This window comes from Setaria italica, chromosome IV, assembly GCF_000263155.2.
Source record: "Setaria italica strain Yugu1 chromosome IV, Setaria_italica_v2.0, whole genome shotgun sequence".
NCBI lineage: Eukaryota > Viridiplantae > Streptophyta > Magnoliopsida > Poales > Poaceae > Setaria > Setaria italica.
In genome coordinates this window covers 18,692,335-18,713,781 of record NC_028453.1, presented here as the reverse complement: position 1 = coordinate 18,713,781, position 21,447 = coordinate 18,692,335, and the positions used below count along the sequence as shown (strand labels likewise).

The window sequence follows — 21,447 nt, the reverse complement described above, 5'->3', positions numbered from 1 at the left end:
TTGAAATAGGATATCATCGAGGCAGACGATGAGCCATGACTCATTGCTCCTGGCGAGGGCAGTTGGCTTCATGACTGGTCGGTAGACGAATCTTCCTTGTGAGGTTGATGTGATCACCAGGCCTCGTTGGGGGCCTGATAAGGGCGTCTCCTCATCCGAATCCAAGTAGTTATCGAAGTCCTCGATTCCATCTGAGTTAGACAGGAATTTGGACATAGCCTCATGGTATCCAGTGGCTGCGTTGCGAGTCCCTATGGGAGATGAGCTGGTTGGGAGATCGTGCCGCTTGATGGCTCTAGAGCCTGCTCGAGCAGATTCATCCAAGTCGAAGTAGAAGTCGAGCCTGATTCAGACTTGTCTTCCCAACCTCTTGTTAGGTTATAGATTGAGAATTCACCAAGATTCCTGACGAGGTCGTCATGGTGAATTCTAGTGATAATGAATTTTGATTATTAATTATGCTCCCTAATTTTTTAATGTATATCTAATAATTATGTCTATCAAAATTATTCGATTGCATGGAGCACATGTTGATGTATTAGTTGTTTTTAATGGAGAAACATCTAGCTCTTGTTACCTTGCGAAGACAATAAAAACTCCTATGGTTTTAACAAATAATTTCTACATTTACTCGTTCTCATATGCTTGTTTTTTAGCTACCTCCCAATCACCCAAACTGATACTAGACGTTAAATTGGGGATTGAGATTTGAGGTTAGGGATTTAGGAGTTTTGGAGGTAGGGGTTACCTATGGCGTTCATGTCTAGAGGGAGCTCCAGCAGGCTTGCTAGCTGGTGGTGGAGGTCGGAGAGATAACATTGGAGTTGGAGTGGTGAGACTCCACTCGAGGCGGCTGGTAGGGGATTCCATGGTAGTGGGTAGTAGAGGTGGCGGGGGCGTCTGAGCCATACGGGTTAGAGTTGCGCAGGAGGGCAGCTATGGAGGTTGAGGTGGCCACCAGAGTAAGTTGGATGGTGGCTCTGGCGGGGACATGGCGTTGGGCGTCACGTGAGACTTCAAAAGGAAGACCATAGCACTCGGGAACAAAATAATAAGAAAGGAGATGTAGATCCAGACCGTTGGATCCACATATCCAATGGTCACAAGTGGTAATTGAGATAATAAAGAAACAACTTTTCAATCGATGATACACACCCTAATTTCTATGAATTTTGAACTTCAAATTGATCAAGAAAAGAAAACAAACAATGATAATCAACAACATATATATGTAAACGAAAAAATTTATCCTATACATCCCTAAGCATGGATGTATTCTAATGGTCCGTATATATTTCATTCCCCCCCCCCCCCCCCCCCCTTATTGCTTGAGCATCTGGAGCACCTGGTGCAGCGTCGGAGCAAACCTCGTGACGTTGAGGCTGATGTCCTGCTCTGTCCAGTAATACCTCATCCCAGACCGCCACCCTTGCTTGTGTATGGACTCCGGGTCGCTGATGACCGGGTTGTCCTTGCCGTACTTGTCGTAGAGCGTGCTCTCGACGGCTTCGATGCTGTACTCGACGTCCCGCAGCCGCATCTCCCTCGCCGGCCCGCCGTAGAACCCCATGGCCGGGTACTCCATGTGCCCCCACGGCACCACCTGCAGCATCACCGCATTGGTCCGCAGGAAGAAGAAGTTTGTCAGCCCGGCGCCGTGCGCGCCCATGAGCACGTCGCACGAGTCCACCACCCGGGAGAACTCCTCCACGCTGAGGTCCCGGCGCGGCTCGATCGGGATCACCTCGAACCCGGCGTTCTCGACCGCCGGGACGATCTCCGGGAAGTTGACGAACTTCCTCGTCCGGCCACGGTTGATGAGCATCATCCGTGGCTTCCGGTGCTGCTCTGCTGTGGTGGCGCCGGACGCAGCACGGTTCGCCTCCTTGTAGGGGATGTCGACGCCTGCGGGCGGCAGCGAGTAGATCTCCCGGATGTAGAGCCGGAAGTCGAGCATGCTGTAGTTCCGTGGGGCGCGTGCCGGGTCGATGCCGAGGTCGCGATGACTGCGGAGGCCGACGGTGAGGTGCGGGTAGCACCGGACGCCGGCGTCCTGGTTGAAGTCGACGATGTCGTAGCGGGAGAGGTTCTTGAGGATGAGCCTGTACTTGTCCACGAACCACGGCTGGAGGTCGGAGACGAGGAACTGGACCTCGCCCTCCAGTGCGCGCGTGGTGATGAAGAGGGGGATAAGCACGTCGCTGAAGTCGTGCCACGGGTTGGACGTGAGCCCGTTCATCGCGAACACCAAGGCCGGGACGTCGTGCCTGGAGGTGCACTCGGGCGCCGCCTGCGAGGCGTTCAGTGACTTGACAGTGACCTTGTTCACGAACTCAAGGTACTTGCGTGACTGGTCTCGGATACTCCATTCCTGGCTGTCCGCGCCGAGCTCGCCGACGGGCGGGACATAGAGGACGGTGCGGTTGGCTCCCAGCGTGCGTGCGTCGCCGGAGATCTCGCAGATGTCATATCTAGGGTCGGAGAGGTCGCAGATTGGCTTGCGTGGCGTAACTGCATGCGGCAATATTTTACTGATTCAGTTGATGATGAATTGATCATGCGTAGAAAATAGTTCTTGGTGGAAGCGCGACAAACCTGGTTGGATGTTGGTGTCATTCTTGCCGCCTCCTTGGTCGATCTCTTGCCGGATTAGCTCTTCCTCCATCCTATCACTTGCATCGTTCACAGTTTGACCTGCCTGCTCTGGATTTTCCTCTTTCTCATCATCTAGTTAATTAACAGTTGGTCGATTATTCAGTAAAGCTTATTAGAACATGGATCTATTGTACTAGATGAAAAATTAAATGAAATGCTGCTAGTATACTGAATAGTATCTCGATCAGTTCTATTGTTTTTGGATAATAACGAAAATCTATCAGTTTGATAGAGTAATTAATAAGCTCGCTGATAAAATTAAAGGACAAACAAGTGTCATTTACCGAATTTGGCTTCAGTTTGATTGCTCTTTTCAATTCCGTGGACATCATGTTGGACACGATCCTCCTCCATCTTTTTGTGTTCGTCGATTTTTTGCCCTTTATTTTCTTCCTTCATATTATCTCCTACTACCACAATAGAAAAAGCCTGTCAACATTTGGTAAAGCTAGCTCTTTCAAAATAGTAAAACTCACCATTAGAGGAAACCTAGATCGCTTGGCCACTTGATCGGCTCAATCTTCCAGTTAATTTCTAATATGGGAATCATCTCCTAGTTAATTTCAATTATGGAATCTTCCAGGTCAAAAAACTGTATGGAGAACCACGTGAAACCTCCTGTACTCGATCCATGACAGGCAATATGCACATGGAAATCTAAATAATTTACTGACAGTGTTTGTAAAACGTGATACTTTTTTTAACCTTTGAAGGCAACACGAAGGGAGTATGTAGCCTAGAAATTACTATGCAAAAGTATTAAAGTTTTTACACCTGTCATATTAACTTTTGAAGCGTGTACTATTAAATTTTGAAGCGCTTTTCTAGGTTAGAAATTTTGCACCTGGAAACATGATACTTTTTTAACTTTTCTAAGTTCATAGATATTATTATACACCTAGACATACACTATATCTAGATTAATAATAATATCTATAAACTAAATAAGCTAAAAAGACCTACAATTTAGAACGGAGGGAGCAGGATTTACGGGTGAGCATCCCTTCAGATTGTGGAATCACGAATTTGCATGTCCATGACTATGATCCAATGGTTTGTATCATAAATGAGTGCTATCATCCAAATTTTTTATAGCATCTATGTTGCTTTTCATTGTACTACGACCTGATTGGTTCGATAAACATGACATTCAATTCGATTCAAAAAGGCCAAGCCGTCCATCCGTTATCTTAATTTTGGTTTCATATCTTGTCCCGTGGCAAAAAGGAAAATTTTTTATTCCTCTTCTTGTTTCGAGTGATTGATTGCGATATATCACAATCAGTCGCGTTAGTCGTGTGTGACAAATCAACTTCAAGTACCTTTCGACATTTGTTTTGGCTTGTGTGGGCAACTGAGGACCAATAGACAAATAAGTTTCTCGCTTGTGAAACAAAACGATGAAACAAATGTTGACAAAAAAGTCACCTTATCTGATCTGGACCGATCAATTATACGAGGTTGCTAAAATGGAATTAGTAACGACTAACTACAGGATCTTAATATGCATGACTATATTTACACCTGTTTAATGATTTTTTTCTGTTTTCGCTCCGTTATTTTCATCTAGGCAAACGATTAATGTTTTTTTAAAATGTAAGTACTCCCTCTAATTTTTAAATATATGACATAGAGACCAAACTAATTAGTTTGTTTTTTTCAACTAATTATGTTATCCTAAAATTGTCACATATTTAAAACAGAGGGAGTATGATATATATAGGGAGGCGGAATAATGAAAAATAAAACAAGATTAACTATAAGTTAGTAGGCATGTGGCACACTCACATGCTATTGGTCCTTCAATCATGCATCCTGACTTGTACTCAACAACAAGCAAAGCATCTTCCTAAATTAAAACTTTAAGAGTACTTTTTATCATTGATCCTATATATGCAGCCATCCATTATTGCCATGCCAGCCCATAGATATCCTAAACTCATCACTATCACGGCCATTAAGAAGACTGAAGACGACGGCTAGCTAGCACGCAAAGCTACAAGTTATGCGTCAATGCGTGGGCCAATGAATTTTATGTTGGCAGCTGCTTTAATTTGTGATTCTGAGTCGGTATGTACTTCCACGACCCATCCTACTTATACAGTGCATTCTAATATGTTTGTAGCAATCGATGATATCTTAATTTAAACAAGTCACTGTAACTTTTTTACGGCATATGTTACTGCAATTCACCTTGTGTTACGTTGCTCGGCATCGACGACGGCGACGTTGGAGTCATGGCGTTTTCATCTGTACGCACGGACTGTAGGACACCTGCAAATGAAGAATTGGTTATATTAGTTGTCTGATCGTCGGCCGACGGACATGGCTTCAGAATGAAGAAATGTTATATTAAGCTACATCTAGGGCTATGACAGCACAAAAATAATGGACACGAGAAATGGCAAGTCAACCACACAACCTGTCATTCCACATGCATATTTTGATACCCACGCTAGGAACGGTATATAAACTTTGTTTTCTTGTCTAACGGTCATGCATGTCGATCCGGAGATCAAATTGGTTCCTTGAAGATACAGATGACACTTCAAATCATTCTATTTTTCTGTATCAATAATTTACAGCAGGAATTAATGCAGTGCTTGTTAATTTTATAATTTCGAGGCATAACCGTTTTGAATAAGGTGGTGTTTGGATATTAGTTGCTAAACTTTAGCAGTATCATATCGGATGTTCGGACGCTAATTAGGAGGACTAAACATGAGCTAATTATAAAACTAATTGCAGAACCCTATGCTATTTCGCGAGACGAATCTATTAAGCCTAATTAATCCATCATTAGCAAATGGTTACTGTAGCACTACATTGTCAAATCATGGACTAATTAGGCTTAATAGATTTATCTCGCGAATTAGACTCCATCTGTGCAATTAGTTTTGTAATTAGCCTATATTTAATACTCCTAATTAGCATCTAAACATCCGATGTGACATGTGCTAAACTTTAGCATGGGGTATCCAAACACCCCCTAAGTGTACGCGTATGCATGGCAAGTTAAGCTAGTATTCGTATATTATATGCATTTTTAGTAACATGAATTCCTTTTGAGTAGGACGTAACTGTGGAGAGAGAATTTCAACGGAGGGTAGAACCAATACGTCACCAGGTTTAAGCATGGTCAAAGAAGCAAGAACAAAGAGTGTGCTGACTGCTGAGGAAACAACGGAAGTAACTAGTGGCTTTATTCGACATGGCCGAACAGTAACCAGGTTGAGAATTGTTAACAACTGTGAAGGAAACGAGTTTAGAACACGGAGCCAAAGCGTGCCTGTGTGATTTGCGAATGATTAGAAGAAAACATCAGAAAGGATTGCACCAATCAAATTAATGGAAGCTAGCTAAACATGCACGGCAGCCGAAGAACGAAGAGCAGGGCCGCTCACCAATAGCAGCTTGGGAACCGAATTGGGAAGACACGGTGGTGTAGAGCAGCAGGACGAGGAAGAAGCCGACGAGGAAACCAACCACGGCCTGGTGGTGCTGCGCCACCGCCCTCACCGCGCTCCTCGCCCCAAGGGCCACCGGTGCCGTCGACGGCGACGGTGAGTCGGTACCCATCCCCTGATCAACCTTCTTGATCGGCCGGCCCGACCTGGCCTTTTCTTTCTTCTCCTCCTACCTCAGCTTCTTCCCCGTAGGCCTGCCTTAAGCGAGGGGTACTATACGCGTCGTCTTCGCGGCATTTGTTTGTAGCCCAAAGCCCTGGGCAGCACACTTCAATACACTCCCGACGGGGTGCGCTGCTCAATGGTATCTGGCCATCTGGTTCTGACTGGCTTGAATATAAATTCCACACGGCACGAGGTTGGCAGCGTGGTACACGGGATGGATGCATCGCCGACGCCTCCACCCGGTGGACCTAACAATAGCAACGGTTTGGTTTGGCAGACAGTGGATTTTAATTCCTTCCTTATTTTCATCCATGGATTTTTTCAATCCCATTTCCCGATGTGCAAATGGCTCGTAGTATAGTATAGTAGGTCATACATGTCATGCAGATGGCCTCGGCTAGCGACTAGTATTTCATTGGTCAACAGTCAACAGATTACTGCATGAGAATTCAGAAACACCATGACTGCTTGGGGCAGCTCTACGTATACTGTTTGGAGGAGGTGAGCAACGTGCGGGAGCGAAAGCCGAAGCTGAATCATGGGCAGCCGCAGTGGCAATGAACCGCGTTTGCCAACTGACCTGACCTATGGTAAATTCATCCAACAACAACTACAGTTACATGCTAATTGCTGGTGATTTCCAACCGATCTTTTACCACATGATATAGTGTCATTGGTACGTGCTACCGAACTCAGATGCCAGACAAATTTGCCCCTCGAGCTGTTAAAACCAGAGTACCAGAAACATACCCCATCTCACCCCATAGCGTTCCTGTTTTGGCCGAGATCCCGCGATGCGTTTACTGACATGGCTGCCAAGTGAACAATAAATAAAAACCAAAAAAGAATAACGGACCCACATGTGACATGTCATCCTATTAATCTCCTGTCTATTTCCTCCTATTCGTACGCCTCCTTGTTTCCTCCCCACTAGCTACGCCATATTTATCTTTTATTTATAGTCTTCGTATGTCATAGTTATCACCCCTATCAATCGTTACTCTTACCCTAGCTGAGTTGTAGTTCGTTAAGTTGCGGTAACGTTCGGTGGATTTATTTACCAATCGTCTATGCTACTAGTGCTTCCCTGTGGGAAATATAAATATGATACTCTGGAATACTCCCGGATGAAATGCTACAATAGTGATTATGTGCACATGCAGAATTAATATCAAAATATTTTATAGAGCATAATAAATACCAACAATGGTTGTACTAGAAGAGAAAGTACTACCTTTTGCTATCCATCCTTATACAAGGACCAAAGCATCCTAGCGTCGATATCAACGTCATTCTTGAGCCTCTGATGCAAAAGATGCAAACTTTATGGAAGGAAGGTATCAACATCATTGATGGTTTTACATGGCAATAATTTAATCTAAGAGCCATTATCTTGTGGAAGCTTCTAGAAAGGTAGTTTACCTTGGGTACATGCACTTCTTGGTGGAAGGATATAGGTACCGAAGTAAGAAGTTCTATAATTATTTTGGTGCCATGCCCGAATTACATTCTACTCCAGTAAATCGAGATGTGCACTATGTTTTCAAAATGGTGAGGACCATCCAGGTTAGTTATGGGAAGATAACGAAAGAAGGACAGAAGAGAATCCGAGATAAGCTAGGTATCGACGGTGTGTCATTCAAGAAGCTATCGATCTTCTACAAGTACCTGCCATATTGTGCGGAGCTTAAGGTTCGCCATGCCATTGATGGTACGCACCTAAAGAAGAATGTGTTTGGAAACACAATTAGGCTCTTCCTGGAGACATCAGCCAAGACAAAGGATACCGTGAAGTCACGTCAAGACTTGGTAGCCATGAAGATAAGAAAAGATCTTCACCCTATGGATACGGGGAATGAAAGTTTACAACTTCCCCCGGCTAGCTACAACTTGACACTAGATTAGAGAAGAAAGCATTGTGTGAGTGCTTACGAGGAATTATAGTCCCAAGTCGTTTCTCATCCAACATCAGGAAACTACTTTGTATGAAAGTTCTCTTGCTTTCTGGCTATAACTGTCACGATTGTCATGTGATGCTGACGGTGTTCCGTTGCAATTGCAATTAGAGCGATCAAGCCAATATATGTAAAGATTGTAATAACTCAGTTGTGTTACTTGTTCAATAACATTTCTCAAAAGGTGAATGACGAAGATGAATTGCAGGATCTCCAAGAATTTATTAGAGAGACTATGGTGCAGCTCAAGATGTGCTTCGCTTCGGACTTTTTTGATATAATGGAACTGTGGTGGAACCGCCCAAATTACCCTGACCAAAATGCACTTAAGTCGCCTGACACGCGATCATGCACTTTAAGCAAGTCAACTTGGTCGTCCGTCGGATTTCATCTAATAAAGCACTTACACAGGATCGAGAAGCATTGCTCACACGAAGGTGAGTAGCACAGATATTACAACATTCCCATCACATTAACATGGTTCAACAATTTATTTCATCACAGTTATCAAAATTCAAACAAGTTTGCAAGGTTCAACAAGATGAAAAAGCAACGGAAGCTACACGACGATACATAATACCATGGCGAAGCTGACCATGATATCCCTTCAACGATCCCCACTGTCTGAGGTGGGTGCCCACTCAACCGACCAACCCAGAGGGAGCTGGGTCGGCTAAGTCAAGCTGGCAACTTATTTTCTCATACTCAGCACTTCCTGAAAACATAGCCACAACAAGGCTAAGCAACTAATACTCAGCAAGACTGACCCGACAGGTGACTACTACACCACCGATACCTAGACATGCAAGGCTTTTGGCTGTAGGTTTGTTTTGGCCAAACGCCTACTGTTGGTCCTTACTTTCAATATTTTAGCTCAAGTTCTAAGTTCATTATCCAGTCTAGATTAGCAGCTTATACTAAGCAAGCATTGTTTCCAAAAAATTAAGAACAAGCATCAAGAAATATCCTCATGTTCCATCTTTACTCAGTGCAGAATAGCGATCAAGTAGTCCCAAACTGCGAGAGGCAAACGAATCGATTCAAATTTATTAACCATGCATGGTGAACCTAACCTCACGACATCCGCGCACCATGAAGGGTCGCTTCATTTGTCAGTCATCCCCATCGATCCCTTAGGCACGTGTCAGGGCCAACTTACTTTGGCATGCAATGCTCCATAATCCCGGCCTCTGTCATACTATGACCGCACTTGCACCCACATGATGCACCATAGGAACGACGTTCCAAGGATAGCCGAAGTGTATGCCACGCCCTAGTTCAATCAGGTACTAGGCTTCCCTATGTAACAACTCTACCTAAATTAAGTGCTTTTAAAACTAAACCAGTGGTTAGTCACTAAGCAAAGATGTGAAATACCCATTTTGACCCTAAGAAGCTCTTTTTGGAGTAAATAAAACTTGAGATTTTATATGCAAACCTAAATTTATGCCTAAATAAGAGTTGTAAAACTTTTAATTTCAAACAACTTTTGTTAAAGGCACCTTGACTAATTCGGAGTGGGAGAAGGTCAAAAATAGGAATCAAAACAGGAGTATTAAAGAACCTTATAAACAACCTGTCCTGGAATTTAAGTTTTCCTTCAACTTTGCAACCTGTTATCTCACGAATTCTTATCTAACCTCAAGTCAGACCCTTAATAAAAGTTGTAGTCCCTTGAGTGTGTCCCAACTTTGTTACACTGACCCAGGTCCAAATCGAATCCAAATCTACTCAAATTCCTGGTCAAAGTTGGGTAAAATAGTCAACTCAGCCCCCTGGGCATTCCAACACTAAGTGTGGGAACTATCCAGAGTGCGCGCCTTGGCGAGGGCGTTCCTCCAAATTTTTGAACTAAACTCAAGAAAAACCCTTAATAGAAGTTGAAGTCCTCAGTTTGGAGAGCAACTCCTTTAATAACACTTTGGTCTAATTCAACTTAGAAGCTGCCCTAAAATCGACTCAAAGCTAGCCAAACTTCTGAAATTCAACCCCTTTGGCCAAAATGGCTAAGTCTGAATTCTCAGAGTTGTGGCAAACTTTGGCTCAGGCTATCTCCAAATCCTTTCAAAACCTGAACAAACACCTTAAATAAAGTTTGACTACAATCAGAGTTGTACAAGTTTGCTTAAAGGAGTTTTGAACATTTAGTTGAAGAATCTTGAGAGGGGAGCTCCCAAAGCCGGTCAGGCTTGCGGCCCGACGTTGCCTCGACGCTCGCGCGCCGCATGCCGCGTGGTCGCCGGCCACCGACAGCTCGTCGGCGCCCTATCCCCGGCGAGACAGCGACAGGGTGGGAGCCACGGCGCCCAACCCGCGCCTACGACAAGACAGGGCGAGCGCCATGCATGGTTAATAAATTCGAATCGATTCGTCTGCCTCTCACAGTTTGGGACTGCTTGATCGCTATTCTGCACTGAGTAAAGATGGAACATGATGATGATATTAATCTTGATGCTTGTTCTTTAATTGCTTGGAAACTATGCTTGCTTAGTATAAGTTGCTAATCTAGACTGGTTAAAGAATATAGAACTTGAGCTAAAATATTGAAAGTAAGGACCTACTATAGACGCTTTTGGCAAAGCAAACCCAAAGCCAGAAAGCCTTGCATGTCTAGGTCTTGGTGAAAATAGTTTACCTGACAGGTCAGTCTTGCTGAGTATTAGTTGCTCAGCCTTGTTGTGGCTTAACTTTTTAGGTGATGTTAATAGCTTGGCTGCTAGCACCACTTGGCCTACCCAGTTCTATCTGGGCTGGACAGTCGACTGGGATCCCTCCTCGGACGGTGAGGGCAGGGATTATTGATGTCATGATCGGCTTCATCAGGATATCATGTATCGACGTTTAGCTTCCGCTTGTTTTATTCGTCCGTGTCGAACCTTGTAGACTTGTTTGAATTTTCAACAACTCTGATGTAATAAATTGTTGAACTAAGTTAATTTGATGGGAATGTTTTAATCTCTGTGCTACTCACCTTCGTGTGAGCAATGCTTCTCCATCCTGTGTAAGTGGTTCATCTGATGAAATCCGACGGTTGACCAGGTTGACTTGCTTAAAGTGCATAATCGCGTGTCAGACGACTTAAATGCATTTTAGTCAAGTTAATTTGGGCAGTTCTACCACACCTATCCCATACTAGGTATGAAATTAGTACTTTCAAACACTTGATCACAAACGTCGACATGTTTCGACCTTAGCAAGTTCATTGCTAGACACACGGGGCAAACCACCACATCGGAACCATTCCCGGTCCCGTCCGTCATCCTTATGGTTGTAGCATGAGTAAACAAACAACTCCTATAACTCGTGAGTGATAAGCAATCACTCGACTTTTACCGAGTTCTATTTAGCATTGCATCTACGCGACTTATCATGCTAGTGTTAGATCAAAAGGGTACTAAGTTCATGCATCTAAGGTGTCATTCAACTCCTATAATGTAAATGCACAATCATAAGCATCAACATATTGCATAATTTACAAAAAGGGAAGCACGCACCGGGGCTTGCCTTCAGGAAAAGTTAGCGGTTCCTTGGGGTCTTGATCTAGCTCGAGCTCAACTTCAGCGTGATGTAGCTCCACGACGGTTTCCTCTTCCAACGTAGGGTGGAGCTCGTAGGTTCTATCGGCGATATTAGCTTCTACACGACATGCATATGCAAGAGTTTAGAATTATCCATGCTTTTACACGAACGATGCAAGGCATGGCTTATTGTTAGAAAGAAAGTCGTATTTAGGCCACATTCACCTAAACAAGGTTTTCACTTCCATATACTTTATAAAGTAAGGTGGGGGTCGATTTAAACTCAAGGTTGACTTTGATGGCGATTGTGTACATATATAGATTCTTACAACTTAGAGTTGCATAAGGAAGGTGGGAGGTCGTGTTTGGGGTGGTTCGAGTGCATTAGGACTCGTATTTCTTTTATTCCTTTAACCCGATTTCTTAGCCAAAAATTGGTTCCTCAAGGAAACAACAACAAAAGGCACTAAGAAAATTGCAGCACCTTACCGAAGTCATTAATAAGTTACTGTAAAATTTTGAAAGCCATTGGATTACCACACAAAGAATTAAACATATTTTACCGCCAAGGGTAGCATGCACTTAACTATTTTTATCTCAAAACTTACAGTGATTCTAAGGGTGACATTTTACTAGTAGGTTGAAGGTGTGTTATAGATGCTTTGGTGAATTTTTCATGATTTTTGGAGAAGGACATCTATTTCCCATATTTATCTCTTATTTAATCATGTTCCACTAGGAAGTTGGGTTTCTTTCTGAGGCTGACCACAAACCACATTTTTCCTGCAAACTATACCTCAAAACTAAGCTACTCCAAGTGGTTTCATATTTTTCTTAGCTCTGGATTAAAACTTATAAAAAAGGAAGATTTTAACCCTAGATTTCAAATATAAGGTTAAAACAGTGAGTTTAAGTTCTATTCCAGGTCCCTAAGTATTTTTCTGAGCTTCTACTCACTGAAACATACACCATAGAGTTGGATTTACCTTTTTATCATTTTTCTTCTAATTACTATGATTTAAAAAGCCTAAGCAAGAAATAAAACTATAGGATATTATTTACAACAGTAACATGGGCAAACTTATTTTTGTAAGAAACTAGACAGAACATGGATTCCAACAAAAGTGGTTTGGCATTTTTCTGATTTTTCTACGATTTACTGGGCATTTTTAAACTTTACCCTATTTTCTACCGATTTAAAACCATAAACCGTGGCAAACTTGCACTCTACTCCTCACGTTTAAGGTTTATTCGTGTAGGGGTCCCTGGGTTTTTGCACCTAGGCCCTTGGAAAGATTGGGGGAGACGCAATGTCGTCCTCGCGGTGCACACGGTGGCGGCGGGTGAAATCCTCGGCGATGCGCTAGCGGGGGTCGGGTGACAAGTGGCCGAGGGTGCGTAGGGGCTCACCTGAGCTCGACTTAGCAAAGTTGTGGTGACGGAGATGGCCGGTGAGCGTCAGAATGTGGCGGTAGCAACTTGGCTTGGCGGGTGGCAGTGTGGGCAACGTTCCGGTGCGTTGGCGGCGTCGGGAGGGCAACAAGCGGCTCGGGAATGTGTGCGGAGGGGTGGCGAAGCGGGCAGAGAGGTCGTTGGAGCACGGGGCGGCACGGAGGTGGGAGCTCCATGGGAGCTTTGGCGGCAGCACAGTGGAAACAGGGGCGCGGCGTGCGGGAGGTGGCGAAGGGTGGCGCTGACTGCGTGCTTGGCTCTTTTATGGGGTAGAGGTGGAGTGGAGGGTCAAGGCGGGGCTCCAAGCGCGAGAGGATAAGGCCGAGGAGGGCTGGTGCGTGGGCGAGGCGACCATTGGCCGGGGGCGCCATAGGCTGGAGAAGCGGAGCTCCGGGGATAGGATCCTCACGCATTGGGTGTGGGAGATAGGGTCGGGCAGGCACGGTTTTATCGGGCGGATGGATTGGCGAGGTCGAGTGCGCATCTTGTTGCATCAAGCACCGGATTGTTGGCGGCGGCACGGCGGGTGCTCGGTGGTGGCGTGGCATGCGCGGGCGTCGATTGGGTGGAGCAGATTGTGCGTAGGGAGGGGGATGGCCTCAGCGGCGATTGGCCAGCACGACGCTCGTCTCGTCTTGTCATGGGCGCGGGTTGGGCGACTTCAAGCTCGCCGGTGGATGGCGGCCATGCGGCGAGCGGCGCACGGGCGAACATGTCGGGGTGCTCTGGCGTCGAGGCAAAGCAGGGCAGCAACAAGGTCGACTTTGGGGACCTCTCACTCAAAATTTTCAAACTAAACGTTCATATATCCCTTTAACAAACTTGTAGTCCTATTGTCAGAGTTCAAACTTTACTAAAGGTGTTTGTCCATATTTTGAACCAATTTGGAGATAACTTGAACTAAAGTTTGCCAAAAACTAGAAATTCCGGACTTACCATATTTCGGCCGATTTGGTGAAATTTCAGGAATTTGGCTGTCTTTGACTCAAATTTTGGACAGCTTCTGAGTCGAATTAGACCAAAGTGCTATTGAAGGAATTGTTCTTGGGTCTTAGGACTTCAAATTCTATTAAGGACTTTTCTGTAGTTCAGTTCAAAAATTTGGAGGAACAAGCTTGCCAAGAGGCGCGCTCTGGATGGTTTCCAGACTTGGCGCTGGAATGCCAAGAAGGCTGAGTTGACTGTTTTACCCGAATTTGACAAAGTTTTTGAGCAGGTTCGGTTGCGATTTGGACCTAGGTCAGTGTAATAAAGTTGGAACACACTCAAGGTTCTACAACTTTTATTAAAGGTTTGAGTTGAAGTTAGATTTAAAATGGTCAGATAACAGGTTGCAAAGTTGAGGAAAAACCCAGGACAGGTTATTTGCAGGGTTTTATTATACTCCTAGTTTGATTCTAGTTTTTCACCTTCTCCCACTCCGAATTAACCAAATTGTTATTAACAAAAGTTGTTTGAAATTAAAAGTTTGACAACTCTTATTTGGGAAAAAATAGTTTCTACACAAAAGCTCAAGTTTTATATTTAACTCCAAAAAGATCTTTTTAGGGGCAAAATGGGCATTTCACCTCTTTTTCTTAGTGACTAATGACTTGTTTAAGTTTAATTTCATCTAACTAAGGTAGAGTTATTACAGCCTATCCCCCTTAAAGATATCTCGCCCCGAGATTCTAGTGAAGAAAGGAACTAGTGTGGCTTGTGCAACGTACCTCCCTAGTTGAAAAGAAAACCGCGGAAATTAGTGTTGAGGTATTCTTTTGTTTCCCACGTCGCTTCATCTTCCGTATGATTACTCCACTGAATTTTAAACATTTTCACCATTTGTCTTCGAGTATGTCTTTCTTTCCGGTCGAGGATCTTAACAGGATATTCCTTGTACGATAAATCGGGTTCGATCTCCAATTCTTCCGTTGCAAGAATTTCGGTTGGAACTCGAACACACTTCTTGAGTTGCGAGACATGGAAAACATCGTGTATCGCAGTAATCTTCTCCGGGAGTTTAACTCGATACGCTACAGGTCCACAAACTTCCACAATCTCATATGGACCAATATAACGCGGAACCAACTTTCCTTTCACTCCGAAGTGCTGTACGCCCTTAGTCGGTGATACTTGGAGGTATACAAAATCCCAAACCTCAAATTGGATAGGTCTCCTCCTATTATCGGAATAGCTCTTTTGTCGGGACTAGGCGAACTTAAGGTTCTCTCGGATAACTCTCACTTTTTCTTCAGCCTCCATTACCAAGTCGGGTCCATATACCGTTCGTTCTCCTAGTTGCGACCAACTTAGCGGGGTTCGACATCTACGTCCATACAAGGCTTCGAAAGGTGCCATTTTCAAGCTAGCTTGGTAGCTATTGTTGTATGAGAATTCTGCTAAGGGCAAACATTTATCCCAATTCTTATCATAATGAATGACACAAGCACGTAGCATATCTTCCAATATCTGGTTGACCCTTTCAGTTTGTCCATCTCTCTGGGGGTGATATGTGGAGCTACGAATAAGCTTAGTGCCAAGTGAAGACTGCAATTGTTCCCAAAAGCATGCTACAAACTGACTACCTCGATCAGAGATGATCATTTTAGGCACACCATGTAGGGAAATAATTCGGTCAAGATACAGCTCTGCATCTTTCTGTATGGTGTGAGTGGTGTGTACCGGAAGGAAGTGCGCGGTTTTAGTAAGACGGTCCACTATAACCCATATGGAATCATGCCTGCGAGAGGTATTGGGTAATCCGACTATAAAGTCCATACTTATGTCCTCCCACTTCCATGAGGGAATAGGCAGCAGCTATTGTTGGCATGCACCCCAGGCCCACGAGTAGACCTTGGATGGCCCACTAAGGGGCGTACTCGGACACGATCAGGACAAGGGATAGGCATATCCCACTCGGACTATTCAAGTATGTACATGGAAAACTACTCAGGCCATACCGAGTAGAACTCTGTAATAGTACTCGACTAGGACTCAGACTTGTAACTCTACCCTCCCGTGTATATAAGGGCGGGCAGGGACCCCCCTCAAGGATAACTCCAGTTCATCCAAGATCAATACAAACCAACACACAGGACGTAGGGTATTACGCGATCTAGCTGCCCGAACCTGTCTAAATCGTGTTCCTTGCATCACCATTGATTCCTTGATTCTCGACGATCCTTACCGCACAAAAGACCACCTAGGGTACCCCCTAGGCGGGTTGCCGGTCTAAAACACCGACAGCTGGCGCGCCAGGTAGGGGGACTCATCGAGTTTCTCAGTGCAAACTCAATGGCAACGGTCATCATCAAGCCCGTCTTCTTCATCGAAGCGGGCGCCACCTTCGTTTTCGGATCCTAGCTATGCATCGCCGATGTCTCGGGTTCGTTCCGGCGCCAGATCATCAATACTCAGGAAAAGAATGCAGAAGATCGGGCTAGAAAAAAACCAAGATTTTGAAGTTGAAAATTTCGAGTTGGACTACGCATCGGACTCGACTTCACTTTGAACTAGTCAGTCCCAGTCAATTCCTAAGTCGGTTTCGACTTCAAAGCGGTTCCCGCACGGACTCCACAACGCAGTCGAAGTTCACCAAGGTTTTCTTACTCGATTCCAACTCGAACTCGGGCACGATGAAGACGTCGACTCCGACTCGGTTTATCCACCAGAGATACCATTATCTGGTCCAGCCCAAGGATTGGTGATAACTTCAATATCACAAGGTAGATTCGTACATTGGCCAGGATTAAGACCACCTCTTCTTGACCGTGACTACGACTCGCGCCTTGTCGCCCATATCGACAACCTCCCATATCAAGAGGGTGTCCCACTCACTTCCAATCGTGAGGAAAGCTCCACAGAGATTGCAACATCAAGCTCCGGAAGCTACTACCCGGACAGAGAAGTCCTTGTTATTACTCAAAATAACAACCCGGGTACTAGCTAGAACAAAACCCCCAGGCGATTAGCACAACTCGACAACATCTCCGAAGATGAGTCTACAGCTGACGCTCCTCACAATGAAACCTCCGAGCAAAGAAACCAAAGAAGGATGCACAACGCTACTCAAGCCGAGCGATGGCAGTCCATGGCTACAAATATTCCCATCACAAACCTAAAGGGCTTTCGACGCAGTTCAGGCTCAAGAGCACAATACTCCACTTGCGGCAATCGCCTCAATCATTCTTTTAACAACATTGATGCCTCAAGACAGGGACAACGAAGCCACTGCTCAGCTCGTGCAGCGTGGCAACGGGCTAATCGCACAACTCGCGGAGCAAGCCTACAAGTTACTTGACATAGAATCACCAATTCTGTCTATTCCTCGCATCACAGCTCATCAAGAAGGCAACAGGGGAGGTACAGACAACAATAATGCCCCAAGAAATGACAATGAAGCTGTAAATCAGCCTCGGCAACACAGCCAAGGCCCAAGCAAACACAAGGCCCCAGCACACCATAAGGATTTTGGGGAAGTCAGCTGCACCAACTCGGTAAAAAGTATTCGCCCTACTCGGAAAAACCATGAAGTATCAAACTTTAGTGATCTGCGAGAAATCCTCAATAGTCAGCGCGAACGAGAAGTCGACAACTACAACAACTTTCCCGCTTTCACAAATCGGGTAATGAAGACAAAACTACCCGAGAAGTTTAAGCCGACTTGAATCACCTAGTATGATGGCAAACAAGACCCAATTCAATGGCTACGATGCTACTCGCTAGCCATCCAAGTAGCCGGGGGTAATAACGAAACCAAAGTCATCCACTTCCCCATATTGATGGAACCCGCACCACTGACTTGGCTCGAGTCACTCAAACCCAAGTCCATTGACTCTTGGGCAGACTTGACAAAAGCTTTCACCAACAACTTCGTTGGTTCCATGGCTAGACCAGGCAACAAGATTGACTTAAGTCAAGTTAAGCAAAAAGAAGGCGAGACTGGAAACCGGCTGACATCTTCGCTTGGAAACCGGCTGACATGCTAGGTGTGCCCAAGGAGCTGATCAAGCACTCTCTGAATGTTGATCCCAAAGCTACCCCAAAACGGCAGCGACTTCGCAGATTCGCTCAAGACAGACGAGAAGCAATCAAGAAAGAGTTGGCCAAGCTACTCGCAGCAGGGTTTATCAAAGAAGTCTTTCACCCTGACTGGCTCGCCAACCCAGTGCTCGTGCCTAAGAAAAATAACGAGTGGAGAATGTGCGTCGACTACACCAACCTCAACAAGCACTATCCAAAAGACCCTTTTCGGACTCCCCAGGGTCGATCAGGTGGTCGACTCCACCGCTGGATGCGCTTTACTATGCTTTCTCGACTGCTACTCCGGCTATCATCAGATAAGCCTGAAAGAAGAAGATCAAGCCAAAACAGCTTTCATCACACCTTTTAAGGCTTTCTGCTACAAAACAATGTCCTTCGGACTAAAAAATGCAGGGGCAACTTATCAACAAGCTATTCAGATGTGCTTCGAGAAGCAGCTTCATCGCAATGTTGAAGCTTATGTCGATGACGTAGTCACCAAAACAAGAAACCAGGAGGAACTCATTACTGATTTGGAGGAAACTTTCTCCAATCTATGCGCTTTCCAATGGAAACTCAATCCTACTAAGTGCGTCTTTGGAGTACCTTCCGGCAAGCTACTCAGGTTCATCATTAGCCATCACGGCATTGAGGCCAACCCGAAAAAAATATCTGCCATCACAAACATGCAAGCACCAGCTAGCATCAAGGATGTGCAGAAACTTATAGGCTGCATGGCCGCTCTCAACCAGTTCATCTCGAGACTTGGAGAACGAGGACTACCCTTCTTTAAGCTTCTCAAACACCAGGACAAGTTCAAATGGATGCAAGAGGCAGATAAGGCACTAACACAACTTAAAGACTTTCTGTCAAAGCCTCCTATACTCACCGCTCCTTCTCCAAATGAAGACTTGCTCCTATACATATCAGCTACTACTCATGTCGTCAGCACGGCAATAGTAGTCGAACAGTCTGAACCGAGCCACGCTTACAAGGTCCAACGACCTGTCTACTTCGTCAGCGAAGTACTCTCGGACTCCAAAACTCAGTATTCACCGATACAAAAGCTCTTATATGCAATTTTGCTCACCTCCCGAAAACTGCGCCATTATTTCCAAGAGCACAACATCACAGTCATCTCTAACTTCCCGCTCGGCGAAATTCTTCACAACAGAGACGCCACGGGTAGAATCTCCAAATGGGCAGTTGAACTCGGAGCTCTCACCTTGGACTTCAAGGCAAGGACAGCTATCAAATCCCAAGCTTTAGTCGACTTCGTAGCTGAATGGACCGAAAATCAAGTACTAACACCAGTCGAACGGCCAGAACACTGGGTAATGTACTTCGACGGGTCCCTCAAACTTGAAGGGGCCGGTGCAGGCGTATTACTCATCTCCCCCAAGGGAGACCAGCTCAAATATGTACTGCAAATCTTCTAGGAAGCACTGCTACACGGCCTTCGCCTTGCAATCTCCCTTGGCATCAAAAGACTACTGGTGTACGGCGACTCACTAGTCGTTATAAACAAGGTCAATGACGAGTGGGACCGAAACAAGGACAACATGGACGCTTACTGCAAAGAAGTCCGTAAACTGGAAAACAAATTTTCAGGATTGGAATTTCATCACATCGTCCGTGACAACAACGTTGCCGCCGACATCTTATCTAAAATGGGCTCAACTCGTGCAGAGGTTCCAATAGGAATTTTCGTACATGAACTGTGCAAGCCATCCATACCTGAACAAGTCACACTGCCAGCGGTCCCGACTGCTGACATCTCTCGTGAAATCATGATGATAGAAGTCGACTGGAGGACACCCTTCATCGACTACATCAAAGATCACCAGCTACCATTCGATAAAAATAAGGCTGAACAAATCTCCCGATGAGTAAAAAATTACGTTCTAGTCGGAGACAAGCTCTACAGGAAAGGTGCATCATCTGGGGTACTCATGAAGTGCGTTACCAGGAAAGACGGCCAAGAAATCTTAGAGGAAATTCACAAAGGAATCTGTGGCAACCACGCCTCTTCGCAGACAATAGTTGGCAAGGCTTTCAGAGCAGGCTTCTACTGGCCAATGGCTCTGGCTGATGTTAAACAACTAGTTTAGAAATGCAAAGGTTGTTAATTCTTTACCAAACAACAACATCTACCGGCCTACAAGCTAGTCATAATACCTCCAACATGGTCGTTTGCCCGCTGGGGGCTCGACATGATAGGGCCATTACCAACTGCGCCAGGAGGATTCAACCAAGTACTCGTAGCAATCGACAAATTCACCAAGTGGATCGAGGTCAAACCAGTCACTTGCCCCAAGGCAGACTAGGTCCTCAACTTCTTAGATGAAATCGTACACCGCTATGGATTTCCCAACAGGATTATCACAGACCTAGGGTCAAACTTCAACAATCGCGACTTTTGGGAATACTGCGAGAGTAGTGGCATTGACGTCCGCTATATCTTGGTTGCTCACCCGCGAGCCAATGGACAAGTCGAGCATGCTAATGGCATGATACTCAACGCCCTAAAGAAAAGTCTACATGACGTTGGCAACACCAAAGGCGGCAAATGGCTCAAAGAGTTACCCAATGCTCTGTGGGGCCTACGTACCCAACCATACAAGACTACTGGGCTCTTGCCCTATTTCCTCGTGTATGGGTCGGAAGCCATACTACCTGCTGACATCATGTGGCAATAGCCTTCATTTGAACAATACGACAAAGAACTGATAGAAGGAACAAGGCGAATAGATCTAGACAGTCTAGAAGAAGCAAGATGCATAGCGCTAGTGCAATCTGCCAGGTACCTTGACGGTTTGAGGCGTTACCATGACCGCAACGTCAAGGAATGATCTTTTAACTTGGGAGATATGGTCCTCAAGAGAATCCATGACACGATGGGGTTGCATTACATCATATCAAAGGTTACGGGACCTGGATCTTACAGACTCCAAGAGCTTTCAGGCGAACAAGTACCAAACTCTTGCAATATAGAACACCTTCGTTGCTATTACCCATAGCAGCATCCGAGTACTCGCTTCAAGGCAACAACTCATGATGACTAATTGAGCTAATAGCTCGACTAATGACTTCAATACATTAGTCTTGACTCAAGAATTATCATCTCAACAAGGATCATTGCCCTGGTACAAAGCTTCCGTAAAGTAATTCTTTACTCAGAACCAAAGATACATAATCAAGTTACATACGAGTATGAGTACTCAGAATACACAA

At 45.0% G+C, this 21,447-nt stretch overlaps 1 protein-coding gene across 2 annotated transcripts; it reads right to left on the bottom strand.

Annotated features, from left to right (window-relative positions):
• Positions 1–1,298: 1,298 nt before the first annotated feature.
• On the bottom strand, positions 1,299–6,444 carry LOC101769202. 2 transcript variants are annotated; one of them, XM_012845139.2, is made up of 5 exons: positions 6,060–6,444; positions 4,849–4,929; positions 2,940–3,065; positions 2,596–2,727; positions 1,299–2,511 (listed from the first exon to the last, which is right to left on the bottom strand). In XM_012845139.2, exons 1-5 carry the CDS (start codon positions 6,232–6,234, stop codon positions 1,322–1,324), a joined length of 1,704 nt encoding a protein of 567 aa, XP_012700593.1. In that variant the 5' UTR covers positions 6,235–6,444; the 3' UTR covers positions 1,299–1,321. The 2 variants fall into 2 exon arrangements, with proteins under 2 accessions (XP_012700593.1, XP_004965387.1); XM_004965330.3 differs by having other exon boundaries at positions 2,940–3,062.
• Positions 6,445–21,447: the final 15,003 nt, after the last annotated feature.